This window comes from Sus scrofa, chromosome 9 (assembly GCF_054392235.1).
Source record: "Sus scrofa isolate SSC_HxYL_T2T_F1_AM1 chromosome 9, Sscrofa_HxYL_maternal_Yorkshire_Landrace_v2.0, whole genome shotgun sequence".
Lineage (NCBI taxonomy): Eukaryota > Metazoa > Chordata > Mammalia > Artiodactyla > Suidae > Sus > Sus scrofa.
Window position 1 is genome coordinate 85,333,932 of NC_139391.1, and position 26,415 is coordinate 85,360,346.

General features: G+C 36.3%; 1 protein-coding gene across 15 annotated transcripts in view; it reads left to right on the plus strand.

The window, feature by feature from the left end:
- The first annotated feature begins 11,377 nt into the window (after positions 1-11,377).
- The window catches only part of PHF14 (PHD finger protein 14), a 188,229-nt gene continuing 173,191 nt past the window's right edge, over positions 11,378-26,415 (plus strand). For 5 of the 15 annotated variants that reach the window (XM_005667644.3, XM_084977116.1, XM_005667646.4 and 2 more), the window contains exons 1-3: positions 11,378-11,793; positions 12,295-12,405; positions 22,042-22,844. In XM_005667644.3, the coding sequence (XP_005667701.1) occupies position 11,793; positions 12,295-12,405; positions 22,042-22,844 (915 nt within the window). In that variant the 5' untranslated portion in view covers positions 11,378-11,792. Of the gene's footprint in view, positions 11,794-11,891; positions 12,053-12,294; positions 12,406-22,041; positions 22,845-26,415 lie in introns of those variants that run through there. The other 10 variants (XM_084977120.1, XM_084977123.1, XM_084977124.1 and 7 more) reach the window with 4 other exon arrangements.

A 26,415-nucleotide genomic window follows, 5' to 3' on the forward strand; every position in this document is an offset into this window, starting at 1 on the left:
GGTGGGAGCAAGGCTTCTTCACTGGTTGTCATTACTTGATGTAATCAGAGGGTGAACCAGCCATGTTGCAGGGAAGCCCCCAGAGATCAGTACTTGGATCTCCTCTTAGAGAGTTTTGTTCATTTCCTCTAGAGAATAATCTTCCTGTTTCTTGCCAGGACACATGTATTCCTGGATGCCTGCTCCTGAGAGGGAGGTAGGGGGAGGGTCTGGGGGCCCTACTGTTCAGTATATGGGCCTCTATCTAATCCCCTGTTTTCAGCTTCATTCCAAATCCTTGACTTCTGAGCTGAAGCCTCTGCTTGATCTTCTCCAGAGAATAAACCTCCCATCTCATACAGAGGTGAGGGAATCTGAATGATGCCCAGTTTCCTGGGATGCCTGAGGGGGCTTGGAAGATCATAGATAGGTAAACATAGATCTTCAATAACTTCATGGTTTTCAGCAGCACATTTTACTCTGGTTTCCAGAGTACCCAGTGCTTCGGAGGCCTAGGTCTCTTCATCTGACGGAAGGACGAAACGGTTTGCTTTCCATCTGTGTAGTTCTTCTGTAGGCACAAAGATTTTACCTCCTCTGTTCCTCTAGAGCAGTCACTCGTCAGCCGTCTGCTTCCTGGCTTCCCAAACCTATTGAAACAGATCCTCCACTACCTCCTTACTTAGTTGTTCTTCTGGACTCTGGTGATTGGTATTTTTATTCCTTTACGTTCACTTAGTGAGTGTGAGGATGAGAAGAGATTGAGATGGGTACTTGGTCCACCATGTTTGACCAGAGCCTAGTCAGCTCATCCTCTCCTTGATCTCTACTCAGTTTGTTTCTGACCCCGCTGGTGGGCAAGGACCCTAGTGGCCAGAATTAAGTGGACCTCAGTTTCAGGGACTCTCCCAATGCTCTGAGCCCTGAGAGCATCCAGGAGGGGAGCCTTGGAGCAGGTCAGATTCCCCTGGTGAGCCTACTTCTCCCACTTGTGGAGCCTCAGTGCTCAGGTCTAAGGCCAAAACCATGTGGGGGAATATTTGCAGGTGAGCGGAAGAGCTTGGCGGGCAACCTCAGGATGTGTATTCCTCTCCATCAGTGGAATTTCTCCATATCCCAGACCCTACCCAGAGCTGGTGTCTGGATTTACTGAGGTTCAGGTTCTTTGTGCCTCAGCACAGAAATAATTCAGCAAAAGACAAAGTGATCCATGTACATACATTTTTTTTTAAATAGTGTTAGACTCAAGATGATGATTAAATTTATAGGCAGTGGAGGGTATTAATTGAGGGAATTCAAGAGAGGCTTCTTGGTCTTGGCATGGGTGGTGTTTATAAAGGTGTTTGTTTCTTGATCCTTTCATCTGTATTTTTATTTTTTTTCACTTTAATATTTTCCACAAAAATTTCTTCTTTTTTTTTTTTTTTTTTTTTAACTGAGTTGTGTGAATACTCCTGTGTGGTGAAGCAGCAGGTTAAGGATCTGGCATTGTCACAGCTGTCGCACAGGTCCTAGCCTGGGAACTTCCACGTGCCACAAGTGCAGCCAAAAAAAAAAAAAAAAAAAAAAAAAAAGCTGAGTTGTGTAGATTTAGAACAATGTTCAGGAGTTTGCTTATGCACTGTCACTTAAAGATCTGATGGATTATAAAGAACAGAAGGTATCATTTGTGCATTTTTGTTTGTTTGAAAGCTTTGCCACCTTTTGAGTTGATGACATGAAACCTCCTGTCTCTAACTAACCTTATTTGTCTGTCTAACATACAATATTGTAGACTTTATGATGTTGCGCCACTGATGCTGTCTTTGCCCATCTGCTTTGCTTTCTTGGGACTTGCCCCTTGAGAAATTCGGTCCCTAGACTGCCATTCAAATGCACTGAAACATAATTAAATACCTCAGCTTGTCTAAGAGATCTGTTTAATATATAGCTATTATATCAAATATTGAAGTATTCACCTCTCACTTTCATCTTTTCTCCATGCAGAACAAATACTGATATGTCATAGTATAATGTTAGTTTAAAAACAAACTGTAGTGTGGATGAACCATGAAAACACTGTGCTGGATAAAAGAAGCCAGACAGATAAGACCACACATTTTTTAATTCCATTTGTATGAAAAGACTAGAATAGGCAAATCCCAGGAGACAGAAAGTAGATTAGTGATTGCCAGGGGCTGGGAATGGGAAAACAAGGAGTAACTGCTGATGGGTTTGGGCTATCTTTCTGTGATGTTATAAACATTCCAGAATTAGATAGTGGTGAAGATTGTACAGCTTTTGAATATGCCAAAAATTTTCCATATAGAAGGGTAAATGTTATGGTATATGAATTGTATCTCAATAAAGCGATTATGGAAACTCAGCCCTGAGCTAAGCACCTTGTTAAAAAAAGAATCTTGTTAGGTCTAGAGAGATGACTGGCTAAGGCACAAAGATGAAGTGAAAATTTATTTTCATAATAGCCTTTTGTACACTTAAAACTTTTGTACTGTGTACAAAAATATTATTTATGAAAAATAAACTTTAAAATTTCAATATTATTCTTTTTTTATATATGTGGCAAGTTTTTAATACTAGAACAAATCCTGGCTGTCTTGAAGAAAAGTCTGTAGTCAGTATATTTCACATAATTTGAAAAGAGTGATTATCAACAAACCCGATATTTGAAAATATTGAAATGCCTTTAAAAGTTCTCGGCCATCCAAAGTTGCAGCTGAGGGAGTTCCGGTTGTGGCACAGCAGAAACTAATCCAACTAGGAATCATGAGGTTGCAGGTTTGATCCCTGGCCTGGCTCAGTGGGTTAAGGATCCAGCATTACTGTGAGCTGTGGTGCAGGTTGCAGACGTGGCTTTGATCTGGCATTTCTGGGGCTGCGGCGTAATCCGGCAGCTGTAGCTCCCATTAGATTAGACCCCTAGCCTGGGAACCTCTATATGCCACAGAGACCTTAAAAAGCAAAAAAAAAAAAAAAAAAAAAAAGTGCATTTGAGAATTCTGATTAAACCTGACTTCTATTCTTTTGTGGATATTCTGTGTCTTTTCTCTGTGGAAGTATTTAGGATTCTCTGTAAGCTCAGATATTTCATTACAATATTTTTGTACTTTACTAATATTTTTTCTCCTGATTATCTCTGAAAACATTATGTCAAGACAAAATGAGCCAGGGATTCTCTGCAACAAATATCATTAAGAGATCACAAATAATAGCCATTTGGCTAGCTGTTGGCTCCAGCCCAACTCAGTATTTCTTATTTTTATCCTAATGTCCTATCATAGCAAACACTTGTTACCAAAGACTTGCCTTCAATAGGCACTTTATTCCAGGTGATCACATGCAATACCAAAGTAACTGTTTTATCACTGCGTGCCTTAGACTACTAGTATCTTATTTCCCACTAGTAATGAAGTCATCAATGCCTTTTGACCTACACCAAGTCAAATAATAAATCTTGAACTCCCACTGATGAGAGGTTTTATTTGTTTGTTTTCTAAAGACCTTTTGGGCTCAGCACTGTACCAAACAAGATTTTAGTAGAAGCAATAGAAACCACGCTAAGTGTTTTATGCTGAAAAGAAATTTGGTACATACAAAATCATTTGAAAGGCTGAAGGAGTGAATGTCAGAGATCCAAAGTTTTTAGTTTCAAGATTATACAACTGTAGCTCTGATACAGAAGTCAGAATACAAAGGGCAGCTATTGCTGCTAACCTTTTCCAGAACTGGTTCTCCACCATGACTTTATATCTTTGAAACTGGTGAGTAGATGCCCGCATATAGATTCTATTTTCATAGATAATAGAGCATTTTGTGGTGCTGCTACAGCTAAAAGAGATGGTCTCTGCTTTCTTTGCATGTTTTAAATCTTGAACATGAGAGACCTGATATGTATGTATTATATAATTATCTTAAAGATTAAAAAATTAAAACCTCTCATTTTGGTAGTTTTACTTAAATATTTATTGATTCTTGGTTGCCTATGTGTCTGTATACATAAATTATGTAGTTTTGGTAGCCAGAATTTATATACATTGCCTAAGTCAGTCCTGTTTGCCTGGCAGATAATGAATGTAAGTTTTGTTTATAGATGTTCTTGCTCTGATGGTTGTGGTGGGTGGGAAGAACATCGATATAAGGAGGGTGCACAAAACTAGTCTCTCCTTTATGGTTTATTGGTAATTTTTATGCTGGATTTTCCTGTTTTTTATGGCAGTTCATGCCACTAGGTTCATTAGCTCCTATAAACCTGGTGCCCATTCTGGTAATTTCTGGAATCAGACTTCTCACTTAATAAAAATGAACTTGAAGTTTTTATTCTGGGGAGAAACAGTTTTCAACTCCTCTGAGAATTGATTGTTATGTAGATTCTTTCACTTATAATGAATTACCCAGCCTATTGTCTTAAGTTTCAGCTCATCTCACAGGCCACATTATGTATTACCTGAGGTTATGCAGAGACTTCACAGGAAAAACTCACTTCAGTGACTCATCTCTTTCACCTGGATGAGAAGATCCACTTTTGTTTGTTTGTTTTTTGTCTTTTCTAGGGCCATACCCACAGCCTATGAAGGTTCCCAGGCTAGGAGCTGTAGCCGCAGGCCTACGCCATAGCCATAGCAACACCAACACCAGATCCAAGCTGCATCTGCAACTTACACCACAGCTCACGGCAACGCTGGATTCTTAACCCACTGAGCGAGACCAGGGGTCGAACCTGCAACCTCATCGTTCCTAGTCAGATTCATTAACCACTGATCCATGATGGGAACTCCAATCCACTTTTAATCAGAGGGGTTTTGTTGGCAATCTGAGCCTATCTCCATGACTATAAACATTCTTTGCTAGTCCTCAAAAATTTGTTTGTTACACCCCTCTAAAGTTTATAGCAGTACTGTGGTTTTAAGGTTTATTTCTATTTTTATATTTCTTCTGTGATTTGAGTGAAATTTGGGGAGGGTAGAAAGGTAAATGATATGTTCAATTACCCTTTGTGAGCCAGACCTATTAGCCTTAGGTTTATGACAAACTGATTTCTACTTTTCTGGCTGCTTCAAAAACTAATCGGGATTTACAGGTTCTCTCTCAATTCAGATAATACAATTCAGTTTTTTTCATTTATTTTAATTTCCCAAAGCACCCATCTCTTTACTTCCATATTTCTTTGATTTGTTTACAATCATTATGAACTACGACTTTTCTAGTTTTCTTATCCTTAATTATTAATTATATTAAATCCTACACTTTCATAATCAATAGTTATTTACAATTAATTATAATCTTTCATTTTTATGGGTTTTTTTTTTGTGTGCGTGTTGCATGACTTCCTATATCTTGGACATTTTCCTATTTTCCTGGAGTAATTTTGAAGATAGGTTACTTTGTCATTTACTTCTAAAAAATTTTATTTAATGAGAGAGGGTATTTTCATAAAATCCAGATTCTAAATGAAGAATCACAGACTCAAAGAATTCAAGTTGATTTTTTTTTCTTTTTAGGGCCACACAGGCAGCATATGGAAGTGCCTAGGCAAGGGGAAGTGCCTAGCAAGAGCTGCAGCTGTTAGTCTACACCACAGCCACAGAAACACTGGATTGAGCCAGGCCAGGGATTGAACCTACATCCTCATGGGTGCTACTCAGGTTCGTCAGGTTCGTCACTGCTGAGCTTCAACCGAAACTCCTCAAGTTGGCTTTTTAAAGACACAGAAATTCACTGGTAAAGTTTTGCCTAAAATTCAAGTCTCCAGACTCTTTGTTTACTGTCTTTTGCTTATCTGTTTCTTTTTCCTGTAGCAAGTGTCCACAGCAACAATATGCTGCTTACATCACCGCCTTTGTAGGACTAGTTTGAAGGGCCATTTCTAAATATATATCTGCTTTTTATAATTATTATTGATGATGCTTGTACAATCACATTCAGCTTACATAGTTGAACAGAATTGTGAATATTAAGCGTATTCTTTGGCAAAAAACTCCATTAAGGCCACTTATAGTTGTAGCTATCAGGAAATAGTTGTTCTTATAATATGTATAGTAAAGCATGTGTACCTCAAATTTTAATGTAGAACCAAAAAAAGAAACATGATGGATTATAATAAAAATATCTTAACAAGAAGATGGCAGATCATTACAACATATAAATTTTTTTGAGTTAAGAATGCCAATGGTAATTTATCATGTGTGCCTTCAAGATGTACAAAAATTTATAGGAAATTATATAATAGCAGTTTATAAGTAATGAAAACTATTTATATGACATAAAAATAATAGTAATGCACTCATGATTATAGATGCAATAATAATCAAAAAAATACTAGCAAAACTGAATTCAGTAACATATTCACCATGATGAAGAGAAATTTATACCAGTGATGCATGGGTTAGTTCAACATATGAAAATCAATGTATTTTTGTACCATATTGATAAAATAAAGTGCAGAAACACAAGATCATCTCAACAGACACAGATGATAATAAAACTCAAAGCTCTTTTATAATAAAAACAATCAACAACCTAGAAACAGAAAGGAAGTTCCTATACCTGATAAAGAGCATCTGTGAAAGCCCATCAGCTAATACAGCTAAATAGTAAAAGACTCCAGAGAGTGTTAAATGTGGCAGCATAGGAAGTTACTGAATTTACTTCCTTCCACAAACACAATAAATCTACAGCTACATCCAGACTGATTCCTTCTTTTTTTTTTTTGGACTAATTCCTTCTTAAAGGGACCTAAAAACTGGATGAACAGAGCCTACATAACAAAGATTAAAATGACAATATTAAAATGAGGAGAAGATGAAATGTAGTCCCATCAAGGAAGAAAAAAAAACCAAACCTGAGCCATGGTGATCCACAATTAGGAGAGATCACAAAGGTGCAGATCTTTCCCTAAGGAACAAAGGCTTTGAGCTCCCTATCAGGCATCCCAACCCTCAGAGCCTTCATCAAAGAGGTGAGCCTTCAAACACCTAGTTTTAAAACCAGCAGAGAACACATCCAGAAAACTATAGAACCAGAGATAATGAAAAACATGCTTTAGAGGGCCCACATGCAGACTCACTTAACCCCAAAACCAGTACAAAAACACCAGATTAAAAAGTGCATGGACCATAGGTGACGGGGACCCACTTAGTAATCTTGACGTATTTACTAGAGAAGCGAAAACCAGTTAGGACATTCCCTGAGGACTGAGATGCAAATAGGAGACATTTTGCTAAACTGTAAGCAGTAGGGGAAAAATCCCATTAAGAGCCCTACCCAGCCCTGTTCCTTGGCCGGCCTCACAGCTGGCTAGGGAATAGCTTCATCTACCAGTGCTCTGCAGCAGTCATGACACCACCACAGCAGGAGGGTGCATGCAGCCCACCTAGGGGACACTTCTAGAGGATTTGGCTCTGGTAGCCAGCTGGGATTGCTTTTCTGAGTCCAAAAGGACATCTCCTACATGAGGCCACTCTTTGAGGACTGAAAGAGGTAGTTGATTTACCTAGTACAAAGAAATAAACACAGAGAATTAGGCAAAATGAAGAAACAGAGGAATATGTTCCAGTTGAAAGAACAAGGCAAAACCTTAGCAAAAGAACCCAACAAAATGGAGATAGCAATCTACTTGACAGTTCAAAGTAATGGGCATGGAGATACTCACAAAACTCATGAGGGGAATGGATGAACAAAGTGAGATTTTCAACAGGAGATAGAAAATATAAGAATGTACCTAACAGAAGTTATAATTGAACTGAAAAATACACTAGAGGAGGCCGACAGCAAACAGAATGAAGTGGAAGAGTGTATCAGTGAACTGGAAGACAAAGCAATGGACTCTACCATACAGAGTTGCAAAATGAAAAAAAGAATTTTAAAAAGTGAAGATAGCTTAAGGAACTTCTGAGACAACATCAGGCAAAATAGCATTGCCATTATAGGGGTCCCTGAAGTAGAAGAGAGAAAAAGGGTCAGTATGGCAATTCCTCAGAAATTAAAAAAAGAACTATTATATGACCCTGCTAGGCCATTTCTTGGTATTTAATCAAAAACTTAAAAATACTTATTCAAAAAGATGTGCAATCCCATGTTCATTGCAGCATTATTTGTAATAGCCAAGATATGGAGCAACTTAAGTGTCCATTGATTGATAAATGTATAAAGAAATTGTAGTATACAGTTGACCCTTGAACAAAATGGGTTTGAACTCTGCATGTTCACTTATACTTGAATTTTTTTTCAGTAAATGTAGTACCTGTAGTTTCTTTTTACAGATCATTAAATTAGCTAGGTGTGGGGAAAAGTTTGTGTGTTTGATTAGAGATCACAACTTGTGGACTCAAATGATCTAAAGTTTCAATCCTGATGCTATCAAAACTGTTTCTGCTTCCTGCCCTTGGGTGAGTCACTTACCCACTTCCCTGTTTTTGATTAGAGATAGCAGTGCTCAGATTTTGACTACGTGGCGGGTCAATGCCCCTAATTTCTGAGTTGTTCAGAGGTTAGCAGTAGATATATACAATGGAATACTATTCAGCCACAAAAAGAACATATTCCTTCCATTTGCATTAACAAGGATGGGCCTTGAGAGTATTATATATATATATAATAAGTGAAATGAGTCAAACAGAGAAAGACAAATGCCATATAATTTCACTAATATGTGGATTCTAAAAAGACAAAACAGTACAAATGAACACAGAAAATAAAACAAAAACAAACTTAGAGATACAGAGAACAGATTATTCGTTAGAGAGGAAGGGGATGGGGTGAAATGGGTGAAGGAGGTCAAGTGTATGGTGATGAATGGTAACTATAGACTCTGGTGGTGATCACTTTGTAGTGTACACAGTTGTCAAATTATAATGCTGTACACCTATATATATTCTTATATATATGTAAGTTTTCTCAAAAATCTATCAGTTTATCCTCCTATGATCAGAAGACAAGGAAGTCAGCTCTCCTACATTTGTTCAATTGCACACTGGATATTCTAGCAAGGGCAGTTAGGTGAGAGAAAAAAAAAAAAAAGGCAACCAGAAAAGGGAGGAAAAAGTTTAACGTCATTTCCTGAAAATTGCACATATTTTTTTCTAACATTGCATTAATTGGAATTTAATTACATAATTGCACATAACTTCAAATTAAAGAATGCAGTCTTTATTCTTAGAAAGCTTGTGACTAGTTAAAGTTTATTTTTGAAGAAGAAGGTGATAAAAGGTATTGGGAGATGATTGTCAGTCTCTTCCACAATTATTAAATGCACATCAAAAAAAGGAATCAGCTATTTTCCATCCTTCCTTCTTTCTTTTCTTTCTTTCTCTTTCTTTTCTTTCTTTCTTTTTCTTTTCTTTCTTTCTTTCTTTTTCTTTTCTTTCTTTCTTTCTTTCTTTCTTTCTTTCCTTTCTTTTCTTTCTTTCTTTCCTTTCTTTTCTTTCTTTCTTTCCTTTCTTTCTTTCTTTTCTTTCTTTCTTTCTTTTTCTTTCTTTCTTTTTCTTTCCCTCTTTCTTTCCTTCCTTCTTTCTTCCTTTCCCCTTCCCCTTCCTCCCTCCCTTCCTTATTTCCTTACCTTTTTTCTTTTCATATTTAAAATTTTTTTAACACATGAATTGCAAAGTTTAAACAAGTCTAAATGTAATATAATCCCCTGGATTGGCCCTTGGAACAGAAAAAGGATATTAGTGGAAAAACTAGTACAATTTGAATTTTACTTAATTGTATTATTCATGCTATTGTACTATTGTTAATTTTTAGTTTTATAAATTTCCAGGGTTATGCATGTATTGACATTAAATGGAAGCTATGTGAAGAATACAAAGCAACTGGAGTTCCCTTGTGGCACAGCAGGTTAAGAATGTGGCATTGTCACTTCAGTGACTTGGGTCGCTGCTGTGGCTCAGGTTTGATCCCTGGCCTGGGAACTTGCCACATGCCATGCGTGTGACCAAGAAAATAAAGAGTATAAAGAAATTCAGTACTATCTTTGTACACTTCAATAAATCTAAAATTAATCCAAAACTGAAAGTTTAAAAAATGATTGCTAATAGGCAATGGCCAAGGGTTTGGAAAATAAATATTTTGATTGGAGAAATAACAGCTCTGAAAGCAAGTGGGGAGCATTAAAGATCAGATGCCACCTTTCCATGCTGAGAAAAGGAGGGGCTTTCATTTGAGAGGCCTGCAGGGCAATTTTCCATTTTATACAGAGAGGTACAAGAATGATCATTGGAAGGGAAAAGGGCTTTCTAAGTATTAAAATTTCAGAATGAAAGTTTCTTTGGCACAATAGAAAAGTTTGAGTGGGCAGTGGTAGTTTGGGTTAGGGAACTAAAGGTTCAGAGATTGAAGGTTCAGAGAAATTGCATTTTTAGCAGTGATGAGGAACAGAGAAAGATGAGGTTACAGTAACGTTAGGTTGGAAAGTCCTGAGGCATTAGAGGTTGCCCAGGTTTTGAGGAATCTGACTAGCCATGTTCTTAGTCCTTGTCATTTGCACATGTCCTTTCTTTGGTCTAGAACCTGTCTTTTTTTCCTCCCTTTCCCAGTTTAGACGCTATATCTGGATCTAAATGTAACTTTCTGCAGGAAGACTTCTCTTCTCCTAGCATGGGTACTTTTTCCCCTGGCAGCACTTTTCACAATAGCAATTGCTCACTTTTTTTGCTTGTATCTTCAACTATGCCTTAATATCTGGCAGGGAAAAGATAACAACTCTCTTGCTGAAGATTTAGCCACTATGTAGTTATTCCATAAATTGTACAATAAGTACTTACTAATTTTTCAAATTTAGTGTTACAAAATTTAATTCATTCACAAAAGATTTCAACACTTTTATTGGCGGAATAAATGAGTGAATTGAATCAGTTTCATCCAAATTTTTCTCTACCTTTGAAATATAAACATTTAAAAAGTACTAATATTGCTCAGATTTTCAGTGTTTTTAAAAAAATAAACCTGTATGTGAACAAACATGGCGTTTCGCAAGGACTGACAAATCCAATTGTACATACTTTTCTCATGTTTATACAGATTTAAACATTCACCTCAAAAAATAAATTCCCGAAGTGTATGAAAAGCACTATTCCACATTCATGGGGACACACATCCTGCCGTCTTATCAGAAACAAAAACTGGCTTCCCCCAGATTTGGACTGAAGACTGGGCCTAAGAAGTTTGCGGAAGGAGGGTCTTGGAGACCTCTGGGCTCCGGCTCCGTAATGCGCGGCTGCGCTGGGCTCCGTCTCGGCTTCCATTCGGCTCCGTCCGGCTCCGTTCGGCTCCTCCTCCCGAAGCGAGAGTGGAGGCGAGTCCAGAGCATGCGCTCTCAGGTTGAGCTGATCTTAGGGCTGCTCTCTGGCTGGAGTTTTCACTTCCTTCTCTTCAGAGCTGTATCCGGGTCGTTGCTTTCCCTATTGTCTTAGACAACCGGCCTCGGACTGTGCAAATTCTGGGTCTTTTGTTGCAGGCTAATAAAGTTTTTCTTTCTTTCATTATTTTTTTTTCCTAAGAGTTTTGTCGGGGGAAATTAACCCCCCAGGGCTGCCGGGTTGGCCGCGCTGCCTGGGCCGGAGGGCGCCTCTGGCCGGGGAGAGCCAAGGGAAGCCACCAGAGCTGCCGGGGCCGGTTCTCTGAGGACTAGGGGCCGGGGGGGCGGGAGGGGAACCACGGGGGGGGGGCACTTAGGGCGCCCTGGTTAGTCCGCGGCGCCGCCTGTTTTTAAATAGCATCTTTCAGACTTGTTTCCGCGGTCTCAGTCCTCGACCTCGGCGCTACCTGGGCTCTCGAAGCCTCTCCCTAGGTCTCCTTCAAACGACCACCTCGGATTCCTTAGTAAGTGTGTCAGAGGCGTCCGCGGGCAGACAGATCCATTTCAGTCCTTGCAGAAGTCAGGGCCGGCGGGAGTAGGGCAGGGGTGGGAGGGTCCTGGGGGAAGTCGGACCTTTTGTGGACGTTCCCCCAGGTTCCAAGGTCCGTGAGAATGAACATTGCCTTTTATATTCCCTGCGCTTTGCATTTTCTTCATACTGACTGTTAAGATGTCTAAGTGAGAGATTACGAGCGAATCTCAGAAACAAGATTTTTAAAGAGGGTCAGTTTCAATCTTGGTCGGCCTGGGTTCGCATTTGCTGCACCTGAGGGACTGGTGCTGCCAGTGTGGCTGCCTGACCCTCCCCAGGCCAACCTTCCCATCTCACCTTTTGCTGAGAATTGAATTAAGGCAAAGGTTTGCACCACCTGCAGGAGGTTATCTGAGCCTTCCCTCAGCACCACAGCTTTACCCTGTGCTTGGTGTGATTGTGAATGACGATGTGATGTTTTTTTTCTTAACAGTGGATCGCAGCTCCAAGAGGAGGCAGGTGAAGCCTTTGGCAGCTTCTCTCCTAGAAGCTCTCGATTATGATAGTTCAGATGACAGTGATTTTAAAGTTGGAGATGCTTCAGGTAAATGTTTCCTTCTTGCTTCCCTTTCCCCAGCTTTCTGGAGTTGAGCTGATTTTCAGACTTTTCTTAAAAATAATCGATTTTGTTTAAAATGTCAATATAAAGTTAAAGCATTTAAACCTTATTTTGTCCATTTGGTTTCCCACATATCCCTAAGATCTTATCACTAAATAATATCACTGCTTCTGTTTTAGTTGATAGCTTAGATAATTATTAGGCAGAGAAGGACTTATTCCAAAGATGCAATAATATGTAAATCAGCTATACCACCTTAAAAAACAAAACGATAGAAAAATGGAAAGGCGTTTTTTTCTCTTCTTTAAAAATATGTTTGTGCTTATTTTATGGACAGAGGAAAAGAAAATCTAGAGATACCCTGAAATAGAGTAACATCCTGAGCATAATATGAGCTGTAAACAGCTTGGGAGCAGATTCTTATCTTTTCAGATCACGTGGCACCCTCTGAGGGGGAGTTTTGCCTTTTCTTTTAGCTCCCTTAAGAGAATAAAATGGACTAAATAAAAAGTTGTACTTTGGTAAGTGCTGGGCATTGTGGATTGGGCCTTTCAAAAATCTGAGGTACAAAGCATGTGTGCTTGCTCATTATATTTTGTGATTTTAAAAACAATAAACCTTAAGTCATATTCACATTGTGCAAAATTGGAAAACATAGAAAAGTATGGTTTTCCTTTTATCTTCTGTTCTGTAACACATATATGTACATATTAATTGCAGGAATATGAGAAATACATATTACATTTAAATATGTAAAAATATGAATAAATATATGAACAATAAAAATTATTTAATTCTGCCCCTTGGGTGGAAATTCAACTAAAGTGAGAAATTAAAGCCCTTTCAATTTTATCCCTTTAACAGTTTTTAAATACTCTTCCAGAGAATTTTCAGTGCTTGGTCTTATCTCCTTTCCTCTGATTTTTCTTTCTTTTTTTTCCTGCTAAGTATGGTAGGAAGGTGAAATTTGGTTGTGTTGTGTTACTGTTTTGCTTTTAATGGCATCAACAAGCAAAATTTGCATTGTAATTTACTGAGACAGTTTGTTTCCATAATCTTATATAATCTTATTTAATTTTTTATAATAACTCTGTGGAGAAGACACTGTTTTACAGATAACAGAGTTTAAAAGAACTTGCATGAGGCCACTTAGGCCCCCATGTATCTAGTCCAGTTCTTTTGGCTTCTTCCAGCATTTATAATCTTTTCACTGCTTAGATCCTAAAAGTAGATAGATGTAATTTTAAATTGTAACTACTTACTTCCTTTATCAAGGTGACTAATTGAGGTTGTTCCCAGCAATCAAAAGTTGATAAGCTTATCTTGATTAATTCTTTTAAACCTTTACTTCTCAGCTCTGTCATCTCTCATTTCATTTACTGTTGTTTGGTAATTCCAGAGAAGGGAAAAGAGGTAAAATCCAAACCAATTTTAGTGCTCTTGGTGAAAATATTGGCAGAAAAGAATATTCTTGGCTGGAATGTAGCTTTGGTTTGTCATGGTTGAGATTGTAAACTAAGAAAAATAGTTGGGTGTCAGAATTTATGACTTATTTGAATATCATTACGGGAAAAACTCCAAAGCTTAATTTTTTTAGATATTCCAGAGTTATTATTGTGACAGTAAATCCTGACTTTGTAGATCATTTTTCTTTTTTTTATTGCGATATATCACTTCTCTTTACAAGGGTTAAAACAATATAATGATACAAATTACTTTCTCAAAATGATTTTTGGTATCAAACCAAGTAGAGATTTCTGGCCTTGTTAAATCTTAATCAGAGTTGATGGGAATTGCCTGTTATTTGTGACAAGTGATAGAATCAGTCTTGTTGATAATTTCTTTTTTTTTCAATCTAAAAGCACTCAAAAATGTATTCTGTCTGTTAACTAATCTGCTACACTTGTAATTTACTTCCCTGGCCCCAAAGGATACAAATTTATTTGTGTATTTTTTGGTATGTTATCATAACTGAGTTTGGTAGAAAATGATTTTGTTTGAAATAGTTAATAGTCAGTAGAAATTGAGTCATATTTTCCACTCTTGGTTAAGGTGCATTATTGTGTCCCATAGCTGAGATGTTGGCTTACTGTAGATTACCAATGTTTGAATCTTTTCTGTGTGTGAGATTGTTGGACTCTTCCAGGAGATAAGACATTAAATTTATTATTGTTTCTTTTTTAAATTTTAGTATAATTGATTTACAATGTTCTGTCAATTTCTGCTGTACAGCAAAGTGATGCAGTTGTACATATGTGTATGTATATTCTTTTTTTTTTCACATTATCCTCCATCGTGTTCCATCACAAATGACTAGATACAGTTAATTGTGCTATACAGCAGGATCTCTTTGCTTATCCACTCCAAATGCAATAGTTTGCATCTACTAACTTGAAACTCCCAGTCCATACCACTCCCTCCCTGTCCATCCTGGCAACCACATATCTGTTCTCCATGTCCGTGAGTATGTTTCTTTTCTGTAGATAGGTTCATTTATGCCATATATTAGATTCCAGATATAAGTGATATCATATGGTATTTGTCTTTCTCTTTCTGACTTCACTTAGAGTGAGAGTCTCTAGTTCTATCCATGTTGCTGCAAATGGCATTATTTTGTTCTTTTTTATGTCTGAGTAGCATTCCATTGTGTACATGTACCACATTTTCTTAATCCATTCATCTGTTGTTGGACATATCAGTTCTTTCCATGTATTGGCTGTTGTGAATAATGCTTCAGTGAACTTAGGGGTGCATGTGTCTTTTTCAGTGAAAGCTGTGCCAAGATATATGCCCAGGAGTGGAATTGCTGGATCATATGATAGTTCTGTATTTAGTTTTCTGAGATACCTCCATACTGTTTTCCATAGTGGTTGTACCAATTTACATTCCCAGTGACAGTATAGGGGGGTTCCCTTTTCTCACACCCTTTTCAGCATTTATTTGTAGACTTACTAACAATGGCCATTCTGACTGGTGTGAGGTGTGGTACCTCATTGCAGGTTTGATTTGTATTTCTGACAATTAGTGATGTTGAGCATTTTTTCATGTGCCTGTTGGCCATCCTTATGTCTTCTTTGGAGAAATGTCTATTCAGGTCTTCTGCCCATTTTTCAATTGGGACGCTTGTTTTTATGTTGTTGAGTTGTATGAGTTGTTTGTTTATTTTGGAAATTAGGCCCTGTTGGTAGCACTGTTTTTCAAACATGGTGAAGTTGTGGAATCCCAACCCTATTTTGTAATAGGAGATTAAACAGAAGTTGGAGAAATAATAACATCTTTCTGATCATAGTTTCTTTCCAGACAATCTCTAGAAATGACTAAATCAATGAACAACTGACTTCCTTGTAACTTAATGTTAAAATAATTAGATTGGTTGACCTCAGTTTTCAACTGGATTCTATGTGTCAGTTTCTTCTGATTTTCATTTTGACATCTGAAGTTCTGACTACAAAATTTCATATTTCTGTTTAGCTTTAACTATAAACATAGACATTTCTGTAAGCTTGTTTATTGCCCTTTCAGATAGACATAATTTTATTTATGTGTTTCTCAGATGATAAAGTAGAGATTACTTAAGAGGTGATAAAATTATGCTCAAAAATGACTTGCTAGTAAGGTTGGCAAATGATTATCAATAGTTAGTAATTCTCAGATTCTGCCTTTAGATAATTATGAACTGAAAATTGATCATCTTTTATTTTATCTCTTATGTGAAAGTAGAGCTAAATTTCTCATTTTTGATTGAGGACAGTCAATAAATACCTTTTAAAATTAATCCTAAAAATAGTGTATAAGTGTATTAGAGTAACAACCAGAAGAACCATATGTAGAAAAGTTAGCCAGAACCATGTGAAATTATCATTATTACCAAATATTTTATAGGTCTAAGTTGATTATTGGCAATTTCATAGTTTGGCCTAGTTAAAGCGGTTATATTTGAGACTTGGACTTAGAATTGGGCATGGGATAGGAGACAGTTAAGGTAGAATCAATTACATTTAGTAACCTTCTGCATAACTACAATGTTTTTGAAAATAAGTGCATACCTTACTTTTATTAAATAAGACAAAATAGCAATGCTTTATCTCCCTATGCCCTAGCCAGTACATCTTGAGCCATAGTTAGTTTAGTTGGTACAAATTGCCAGAAAACAATTTAATAGGAAGAGTTAGGCTGAGACTTTGCTTTGGTAGTATTTTGTTCTTAATTCTGATTTTGGTTAGGTAAAAGAAGATATATACTCATTGACCAAATGTAGTTTCATTTCAAAGTATTTTTGTTGGATGCTTTGGTGAATTCACAAAGGAATAGTGATAATATTGGAATAATTAAATAAAATAGGGGGTAGCTGTTATAAGGCATAATTGATCATTTGTGTAGTTCACATCTTTCAAAGGAGATGGGACTGCTTTAGACTGGATTGATTTTGGAGTCCCCGTCCTGGCTCAGTGGTTAAGGAACGTGACTAGCATCCATGAGAATGCAGATTCGATCCCTGGCCTCACTCAGTGGGTTAAGGCTCTGGCATTGTGGTGATCTGTGGTGTAGGTTGCAGACGCAGCTCAGACCCAGCGATGCTGTGGTTCTGGGATTCCGCATTGCTGTGACTGTAGTGTAGGCCAGGGGCTACAGCTCTGATTAGACTCCTGGCCTGGGTACCTTCATATGCTGCAGGTGTAGCCGTAAAAAGACAAAAAAGTAAAAAAAAAAATAGACCAGCTTGATTTTGAAATATTAGACCAATTGATTGAGGAGATGAGAGTTGAACCAGGACCTGAAAGAGATGCAGCTTAGGTGGGGGGAAAAACCTTAGATGTTAAAAGAATGGAGGCTGGAAAATGTCAGTTATATTTGGGGATCAGGATTTAGCAAAAGAGTAGTAAAAGAGATGAGCCTGAGAAAGTAGAATGAGGTCAAATTGAGATCTTGCTAGATCAAGGTTTCTCCATCTCAGCACTGTTGCTGTTTTGTGTTGGTTAATTCTTTGTTATGGATGCTTGTCCTTTATATTGTAGGATGTTTAGCAGCATCCCTGTCTTGTACTTATTAAATGCCAGTAGCATCTTCCCTACCTAACCTCTACCCTCTACCCTGCCATTTTGTGACAACCATTGTCTCTAGACATTGTTAAATGTCCTCTGTGGGACAAAATTGTCCCTCTTTGGGAACCACTGGTCTAGATTTACCCAGAGAATGTTAAATGACACAGTTGGAACTAGAGTCCTAAGTAGAGGATGAGGTGTGTTGACTGATTGGCTTTTTAAAAAGAGACATACTGAATTAGTTAAAAATGTCCTCAGGGTGATAACTAAATAATTAGTAGATTGGTGATCTGTCTATGATCAGTTATGTGCATTAATAATACTAATGGCTGTTGCACTAGATCAGTGAACAAAATAGTTAAATAAGGTCGATGAACAAAGATGATTCTTTATATTGCAAAGCTAACATAAAACTGAATTAAATCATACTGATTTTATTATTTAATACTTATCAAGGGGGAAACAATTTAATATTGTGAAGGGATTCTTGAAGATTGGTTTTTGATTTCTGTAACTGTTAGTTGAAGTACCTTTTGCTTGCAGATTTTGATTGTGTTGAGAAAGGTTACCTTTTATTTAACTGAATAGGAAGAAGAGATTTTAAAGATTTTTTTTTTCTAATGTAAAACTTATATTGTAGATTTGTAATTAACTGTTCTTATGCCTAAGATAGATGTATTCGAAGTATCTGGTCTATCTCTCTAGTCTATTTTTTTTTTTTTTTAATGGATGTAAGAGTGATGGATTTGGAACATTGTTTGAATTTGTAGGGATAGAAAATTTTTCATTGCAGCTTACAGAAATGCAATTATAGACAGCCAAGGACTCTGATTTTCTCAGTGTCTTTTTTTTTTTTTTTTTTTTGTCTTTTGTCTTTTGTCTTTTTTGTTGTTGTTGTTGTTGCTATTTCTTGGGCCGCTCCCACGGCATATGGAGGTTCCCAGGCTAGGGGTTGAATCGGAGCTGTAGCCACCGGCCTACGCCAGAGCCACAGCAACGCGGGATCCGAGCCGCGTCTGCAACCTACACCACAGCTCACGGCAAGGCCGGATCGTTAACCCACTGAGCAAGGGCAGGGACCGAACCCGCAACCTCATGGTTCCTAGTCGGATTTGTTAACCACTGCGCCACGACGGGAACTCCTCTCAGTGTCTTTATTACTAAGTAATGCTTGTAACTAAATATTGTTTATCTTCATCCCTCAAGTGCACATGTACCAAAAAGAAGTCATGACTAATCAGTTGAAGAAGTTATTTTTCAGAAGTCACATAAAGATAAAATTTGATATTTTCCTGGTTCCTGCAGTTGGAGTGTGGATAATGTGTTATATTTGAAAGATGAAGGGTTGGGTAAGCTACTAGGATTTAGATTTATGGAAAAAATCTTATATTCTTCTAATGCTAATAGTGTTAACAAATGTAAATCATTTAAATCTTTTAAGATTTTGCTTTCTATTCAACTATGACAACAAAACAGAAAGAGAATCAAGAGTACCAGTTTCCCTGTATTTTTAAAAATAATTAATTTGCATTGGCAACAGCAACCAAAACAAAATTGCAGAAATTCCTGAAAGTCTGTAAAATTTCCAGTTAATAGCAAAGTTGGATTGGTCTCAGTTTTGATCAGGAACCCATATTTGTGTCTCAGTGGATCTTTTTTTTGTATCTACCGTTAATGTTTTTATTGTTAAAAATTATTAATAGTACTTTTCAGTTACTTAAGAAAAAAATTATACAAGATGAATCCAGAAAAGTACCTGTTCTCCATCTCTCAGCTCCCTTAATTATAGCATTGCTTGTGCAATGTTCAATTTTCTTTACTCAGTGTGCGCAGAGATCTATCTTTGTCTTAGACGTGTTTGGTCAGCTCTGCTTATTACTTATTATATCCTTATCTAAAAATATCTAGAAATTACTATTTTGTATCAGAGCTATTTTCTTGGTAGATTGGGCTTAATTACCGTGAGTGGTATAAAAAAATTATTTTTTCCCTAATCATTTGTAGAGCTGTTGGACTGAAAATAAGTCCTCTATTTGTAAATGATATTGGGTTCACACTCTTTGAAATCCAAGAAACTCACAAATCCAAAAGTGTTTTCTAAGTTTGGTGTGAACTTATTTGATGGTAAAACCTGACCAGAACTGATAGGAGTTTATCGGTAGTATTTACTTACCATACTTGAAAATATGCATACTTTTCACGGAAGAAGTAATATATTTGGTTACAAGATAGTACCATAGAACTCACTGGAGGTGTTAGTATAGTATATTATGCATACACCATGCTGCCGTTCTAAAGTCAGAGAAAAATCTAAATTCTTTTTTTTTTTGGAGTTTTATGTTTTTATTTTCAGTAAGCCCCCCAAAGAATGATTCCAAGGCCCTGTTAGAGAAACAGATTCAATGTATATTTGGAAATGTTACAGAAAAATAAAACAGGATTTCTTTCAAATATAATTGAAAAAGACATGGTGGGCATAGATAATTGGCTCTCATGTTTAGATCTCCTTATTAAGTAATAGAGGTAACATTTATTAGGTATCCATAAAATCCAGAGTTTACCCACATCTATTAACAATTCGTAACTTTCCACTTTAACACCAAGCATTAATGTTTAAGAAAAATATAAATTATATCATCTGAAGCAAACAAAAACATACTCAAAATGTCTGTAACTAGATTCATTATCTGCCTTCTCCTGTCCCCTCCCCACAAAAAGTTACCCTTCTCTTTCTGGACTAGCTGTGTTCTTTAATTACCCAAGCTTGGACTAGTTTCCTGTTCCTTCCTTTTCTTGCTTCTGCTTACACATTACTCAGTCACTTTCTTTGTTTGTTTCTTTTTTTTTTTTTTTATTTTCCCACTGTACAGCAAGGGGGTCAGGTTATCCTTACATGTATACATTGCAATTACAGTTTTTCCCCCACCCTTTCTTCTGTTGCAACATGAGTATCTAGACACAGTTCTCAATGCTATTCAGCAGTATCTCCTTGTAAATCTATTCTAGGTTGTGTCTGATAAGCCCAAGCTCCCGATCCCTCCCACCCCCTCCCCCTCCCATCAGGCAACCACAAGAAAAATCTAAATTCTGAAACACATGTGGCTCCAAGTTTCAGATAAGGGATTGTGGGAATACATGATACTGCTCTTGTGTCCTGTGCAAGATTGTTCAGGATGAGATTTTTTTCACAATAGTCATGCGTAAGATGTGGGTACTTGTATGATAATCTTGAGATTGACTGATTTTATAGGTTCAATCAACATCCACTAAGTGTTAGTCTTTATTTTTCATGTGATGTAACTTGCAGGATTTTTTTTTTTTTTTTTTCAATCAGGCATTCGTAAAGGCTTTCTGAGATTATTTAGAAACTGGATACTAATTACAGGCAACTTTCTTTACTTTTAACGCCTGGATAATTACAGAGGCTCTAACACTGGTTGAGTTAACAGAAATTAAAATGGTGTGTAATCATGAATTTTTTTTGCCATTTTATTGTTACCCTTTTCTTGGTTATAGGTATAAAAATCACCTTACAGATTTTACTATTGATGTTGGCCATGATCTGACTATGACTGGTTTGCTTCTACTTCTTCCTGTTCTCTTTCCTTTTAACTCTTTCTGCACATATTTTAGATTTTTATTTATTTGATTATGTGTAAGAGGATTAGAATGTTACTGAGTAGTGTTGGTCTAAGAGGGCCTGAATTGCCCTTGTTTGGATTGGAAGGCACTTGCTAGAAAACTTAGGGTCCAGCATAAACTCTTTAATGTCCTCAGCCTATCTTTTTAGTGACCTCTGTGCTTTCTTATTTCCAGGATGGGTTAGTTTTTAAAAAAAATTTATCAGTTTATTTCATTCTAGGGGCTGTAGTAGTTACTGCCTAGAATTTTTGGAAATTTAGATGGCTCTTTTTATTGATATGAACGGTATCCTATTCAGCAGAAACTTCCATTTTCTGTGCCATTGCTATTGTCTGTTTTCTACTTGTGTACTTGTGCTCTGAAAATTGAATGGTATTATAGGGATGTGGTACAAGTTAACTATCATATAGATCTGTGTTCATTTTTGCTGGGTAAAGAGTGAGGTCAATGAAACTAAGGTTTTTGGGTCAAATTTTTCTCGTTCTGAGTGTAACTCAGTGCTTGTAGGTCCATGTAATTTATGAAAGGAAGTTGTAAGAGAAGAATTTGGTCCGTATTATAGTACCATAAAGTTAAAATCAAGTCTTCAATTTAAAAAGAAGCACATTTACTTTTAGAAAAAAATTGCCTCTAGGGCACTAGATAGAGTGTGAGCTTTATGACATAAAATAGTGGTCCTTGTTTTAAAGCACATTTTGAGTTACAGTTACATATATTCATCTTCATTAGTGCTATATTGAACTAAAACCATTATACCAACTTCATTGAATTATTATTTAATCAGGTTGGGAATGTCTATCATTCTTTGACTTAAATTTGTTTATATTGTTTTTCAAGTTATTCACAAATTTTGGTGGTTTCATTTGTGTCAGCGTTGTGTGTGTGTGTGTGTATGTATATACATATGTGTGGTTTTTTTTTCTCATATTTTCAACAGATTCTGAAGGGAGTGGTAATGGAAGTGAAGATCCTTCAAAGGACAGTGGAGAAGGTTCCTGTAGTGATTCTGAAGAAAATATTTTAGAGGAAGAACTGAATGAAGATATTAAAGTAAAGGAAGAACAACTTAAAAATTCTGCAGAGGAAGAAATTCTCTCATCAGAAAAACAATTAATTAAAGTGGAAAAAAAGGAGGAAGAAGAGAATGGAGAAAGACCTAGAAAGAAAAAGGAAAAAGAGAAGGAAAAAGAAAAGGAAAAAGAGAAGGAGAAAGAAAAAGATAAAGAGAAGGAGAGAGAGAAGGATAAAGAAAAGGCAACAGTATCTGATAATGTGGCTGCTTCTGCTGCTTCCACCACACCAGCCACAAGTCCTCCTGGTGTTAATACATCTCCTTCAGTCCCCACCACAGCTACTACAGAGGAACAAGTCAGTGAGCCAAAAAAGTGGAACCTTCGTCGAAACAGACCACTTTTGGATTTTGTGTCCATGGAAGAGTTGAATGACATGGATGACTATGACAGTGAAGATGACAATGATTGGCGACCCACTGTAGTAAAAAGAAAGGGAAGGTCTGCATCTCAGAAGGAAGGAAGTGATGGAGACAATGAGGATGATGAAGATGAAGGAAGTGGGAGTGATGAGGATGAGAATGATGAAGGCAATGATGAAGATCATAGCAGCCCTGCCAGTGAAGGGGGTTGCAAGAAGAAGAAGAGTAAAGTTCTTAGCAGAAACAGTGCTGATGATGAGGAACTGACCAATGATAGCCTGACACTATCTCAGAGCAAGAGTAATGAGGTAGATCAACCCAATTTTTATGATATCTGTCTGTCTGGGGAAAAGGGAATTCTCTAAACCATTCTACCCATTAGATTAAGTGGCTTCCATGAAATCCTGTGTATAGAGAGCTATGGGAGTGAATGAGCACCCTAACTATAACATTTATTCATTTGGTCAACCAACCTTTATTGAGTATCTGCTCTTTGTCACCGTCCTCAAGGAGCTCACAATCACCGTCCTCAAGGAGCTCACAGTCTGTATACTTAGAGAAATATTTCTATGTCCATACTCTTGGGAAATGGGAGCGTTTTCCTTTCCCTTTTCTATCCTCTCACTCCATTGTTCATAGGACTGCTGAATGGTGCTGAGTGAATTATGAAAACAAATGTCACTTTTCTTTCAACTTATTTATATCTATGTCCACATAAAAGTTTAGGCTTTTAGAATACTTTCAAGCAGGGCAAGAAAAGAACTTAATGATTGTCTCAGAGTTTTAGATGTTCATTTTAAAGGTTAATTCCTTTTTCAGTTGTAGCACCTATCTGAATAGTCACCAAATCTTTGCTTTAGATGTGTGGGAATAAATGCAAACTATATACTTACATATATTTAGTGAATGAGTTCTCTCTACAAAGAAATGAAAACAAACAAACATTTCTACCCTAAAACAAACATTACTATCATCAAACTACAGTAATGACTCAATTCTTCCACTTAAAGTCTACTACTGAAAGTTAGGTTTATCCATTGGGCCCGAGATGCAACATTCAAGACTCTTCAGTCTAACACTTTTGTGTCTCTTCGTCTGTGTGTTTCTGTATATGTTTTTCTTCAAAAGAAAGATTGAGTTGTCGTCTTACATGTAGATGTACCTGTTACATCACATGTAGAACCTTAACAATTAAGTCTGTCATTCCATTAGTGTGTTTATAGTCATGAAATTTCACTTCTTTGATAAGCACTTATTGTTTTTTCCTATTATTGAAATATGTTAAACTGCTAGAAAGATTTTCCTTCTGTGCTTTACTTTTACATTTCTTCTGCTTACAAATTTTACATAGCAATGATTTTATATTTTAAGTAAGTTTCATTTAAAAATTTGGTGTTTTCTTACCAGAATAGTATGTAGCAGATTAAGAGGAGTTGTATGTTAGTAGAGATGAAACAGCAGTTTTTATTTTAGATTACAAACATTGGTTAACTTCTAGGTTGCCCATTTTCTTAAGAATAACATTGCCTGATTCTACCTCTATCCTAATTCTTATCTTTAGTTAAAGGAAAATTGTCATTTGGACTATAATATGATATTCATAATGATGTAGCACAAATGGTTCTATATTTCTAATCCTATTTAATGAAATAAATGTGGAAAATCCAATTGTTTCTATTTAGGCATGTTTCTGGTTTATTTTATAGCACTTAGTACTCAGTCTGTATCTACTCACCAAGTTTACCTTTGGCATTACCACTTTCTTACTTCATTTTTTATTGGCCTAATAATCACAAAAGTAGGCTGGCTAGTGATAGAGGCAATATGGATTCGATTTATGCTAAGATGTGAGGGAACACCTGCATATTTTTAGAAATTTACAACATAAAATGTATATAAGTTGTCCATTTGTTAATACCCTGTAACACCTAATGAATTGCTTAAGAAATTATAGACTATCCTTTAATGATACATTTAAAGGCTGCATGTGCTGTTCAGTTTTTTCCTACCGGAAGAGATTTTAGTAAATGATATGAGTTTATTTTTTTAAGTTAATAGTCCCAAAAGAATGAGATTCCAGAGCATTTCTTGGAAAAGTGCCTTGAAAGAGTTGTCAAGAAAGTTGTTCTTATAGTAGCTAAATAATTCTTTTTGTTTAATTTATGTTAATTTTCCTCTTGCTCTACCAAATGCAGAAATGTAGCAGAATTTAATAGAAAATTACTTTCCTTCACTAATATTCTACGTGAAAGCTTGATAACCATTTTTTTTTCCCCAAAAAAACTATTAATTCATACTCTGGAGTAATTTATGATGGTTCTAGTTCTTTGCGAATGTCACTCAAATTAGATATTAGATTTTAATTAAAAAACTACTCAATTGAGATTCTTTATATTTCTAAATTTCCTGTTCATATACTCTTGATTTTGTAAGAAGATGACTAAAGGTAATCCTTGTTGTTTTATGGTCAGTGTTTCTAAATCTTCCTGGATATTTAGGTTGTGATACCTTGCCAAGTGTTCATTAGTTAAAATGTATATATTTGATTATTTTTGAACTTTTTTTCCTGTTTTTAGTTTTTTTCCCATACTACTTTGTAGTATAGATAGTTGAAAATGTGGTTTTAGAATACATAATGGAATTGTATTTAGTTTATAAGCAGCCAAATTTTTTCCTTGTTGCTATGTCAGGTGCTTTTGTAGGGATATGGTGTTGGGTATCATGTAAATGATGCCCAGGAACTTTCAGTTTTGAAATTTCTTAGGGGAATTGATATTTTTTGAATGGAGGCCTTTCATAACTAGTGGCTCACCATGCCTGTGTTGAAGGTCTTGAGATGCTTTAGAGCAGTGGTTCTCAAACTTTTTGGTTCAAGACGCCTATATACTTTTAAAAATTGAGGACTCTATTATTGTTCATATACGTTATATCTTTCGAAATTTGCAATTTTAAATTAAAACTCAGAAATTTCAAAAAATGAGAGGTATACAGGTTCACAAGTTACTAGATTGATGACACTGTCCCATGTCATATAGCTTCTGGAACTCTTCACTCTGTACCCATGAGAGAGAGTGAAAAGGCAAATAACCTTAGTATTTACGTTTTGGAACCCCTGGAAGGGAGTTCCTCAGACCATACTTTGAGAACTACAGTTCTAGAATTGGACATTTGATAACTTGCATTTTGTGCATATGTCAGTGGCATTATGACATTTTTTGAATTGAGTGTAATATGAAAAATCACCTTGGAATATGGTTACATGTCTTTCACAAACATTTATTTTGAAGTATTTGAGATTCATTAAGGTTATCTTGCCTTCTAATTTTCTGAAGTAAATTTTGGGGGGGAGGGCTGTATAGGATTTTCAGATATGGTTCCCATTTTTCAGGACTTTGAAACTAGAGCTTTGGATGAGATGACATGATAGAAAACCATTTTCAGATGGAAGTTTTTTGGATTTTTTTTTTTTTTCATGAAAGGCTCTGGTATTAAATAGATTAAATGTCTTGCCATATGAAGAAATGACAATTGTCATCTGATTTTTGCTAATTAAAATGTAAACATCTTGCCAAAAATTGAAAATAGCCACTGCTTTTGGGGGCTTCTGATTTTTTAATCATTTCTTTTCTTCACATTTCAAAATAGAACAAATTGTTCTAAGGCCTGAAAGAAAATTAGTTGTAACATTGTACAAAAATTACTTGAGATTTTTCAAAATTTAGCCTTCTTTAAAAACTTATTGGAAGAACTATTGGTCAGACTTCTTGGTGTAATATTTTTTTTCTCATTTTCAGAGCAATAGGATTTTTTTAAATTCTGATTTTATGTGAAGCATGCTGGAATTTCCTTCTGTTAAACACATGTATAACTTAGAATTTA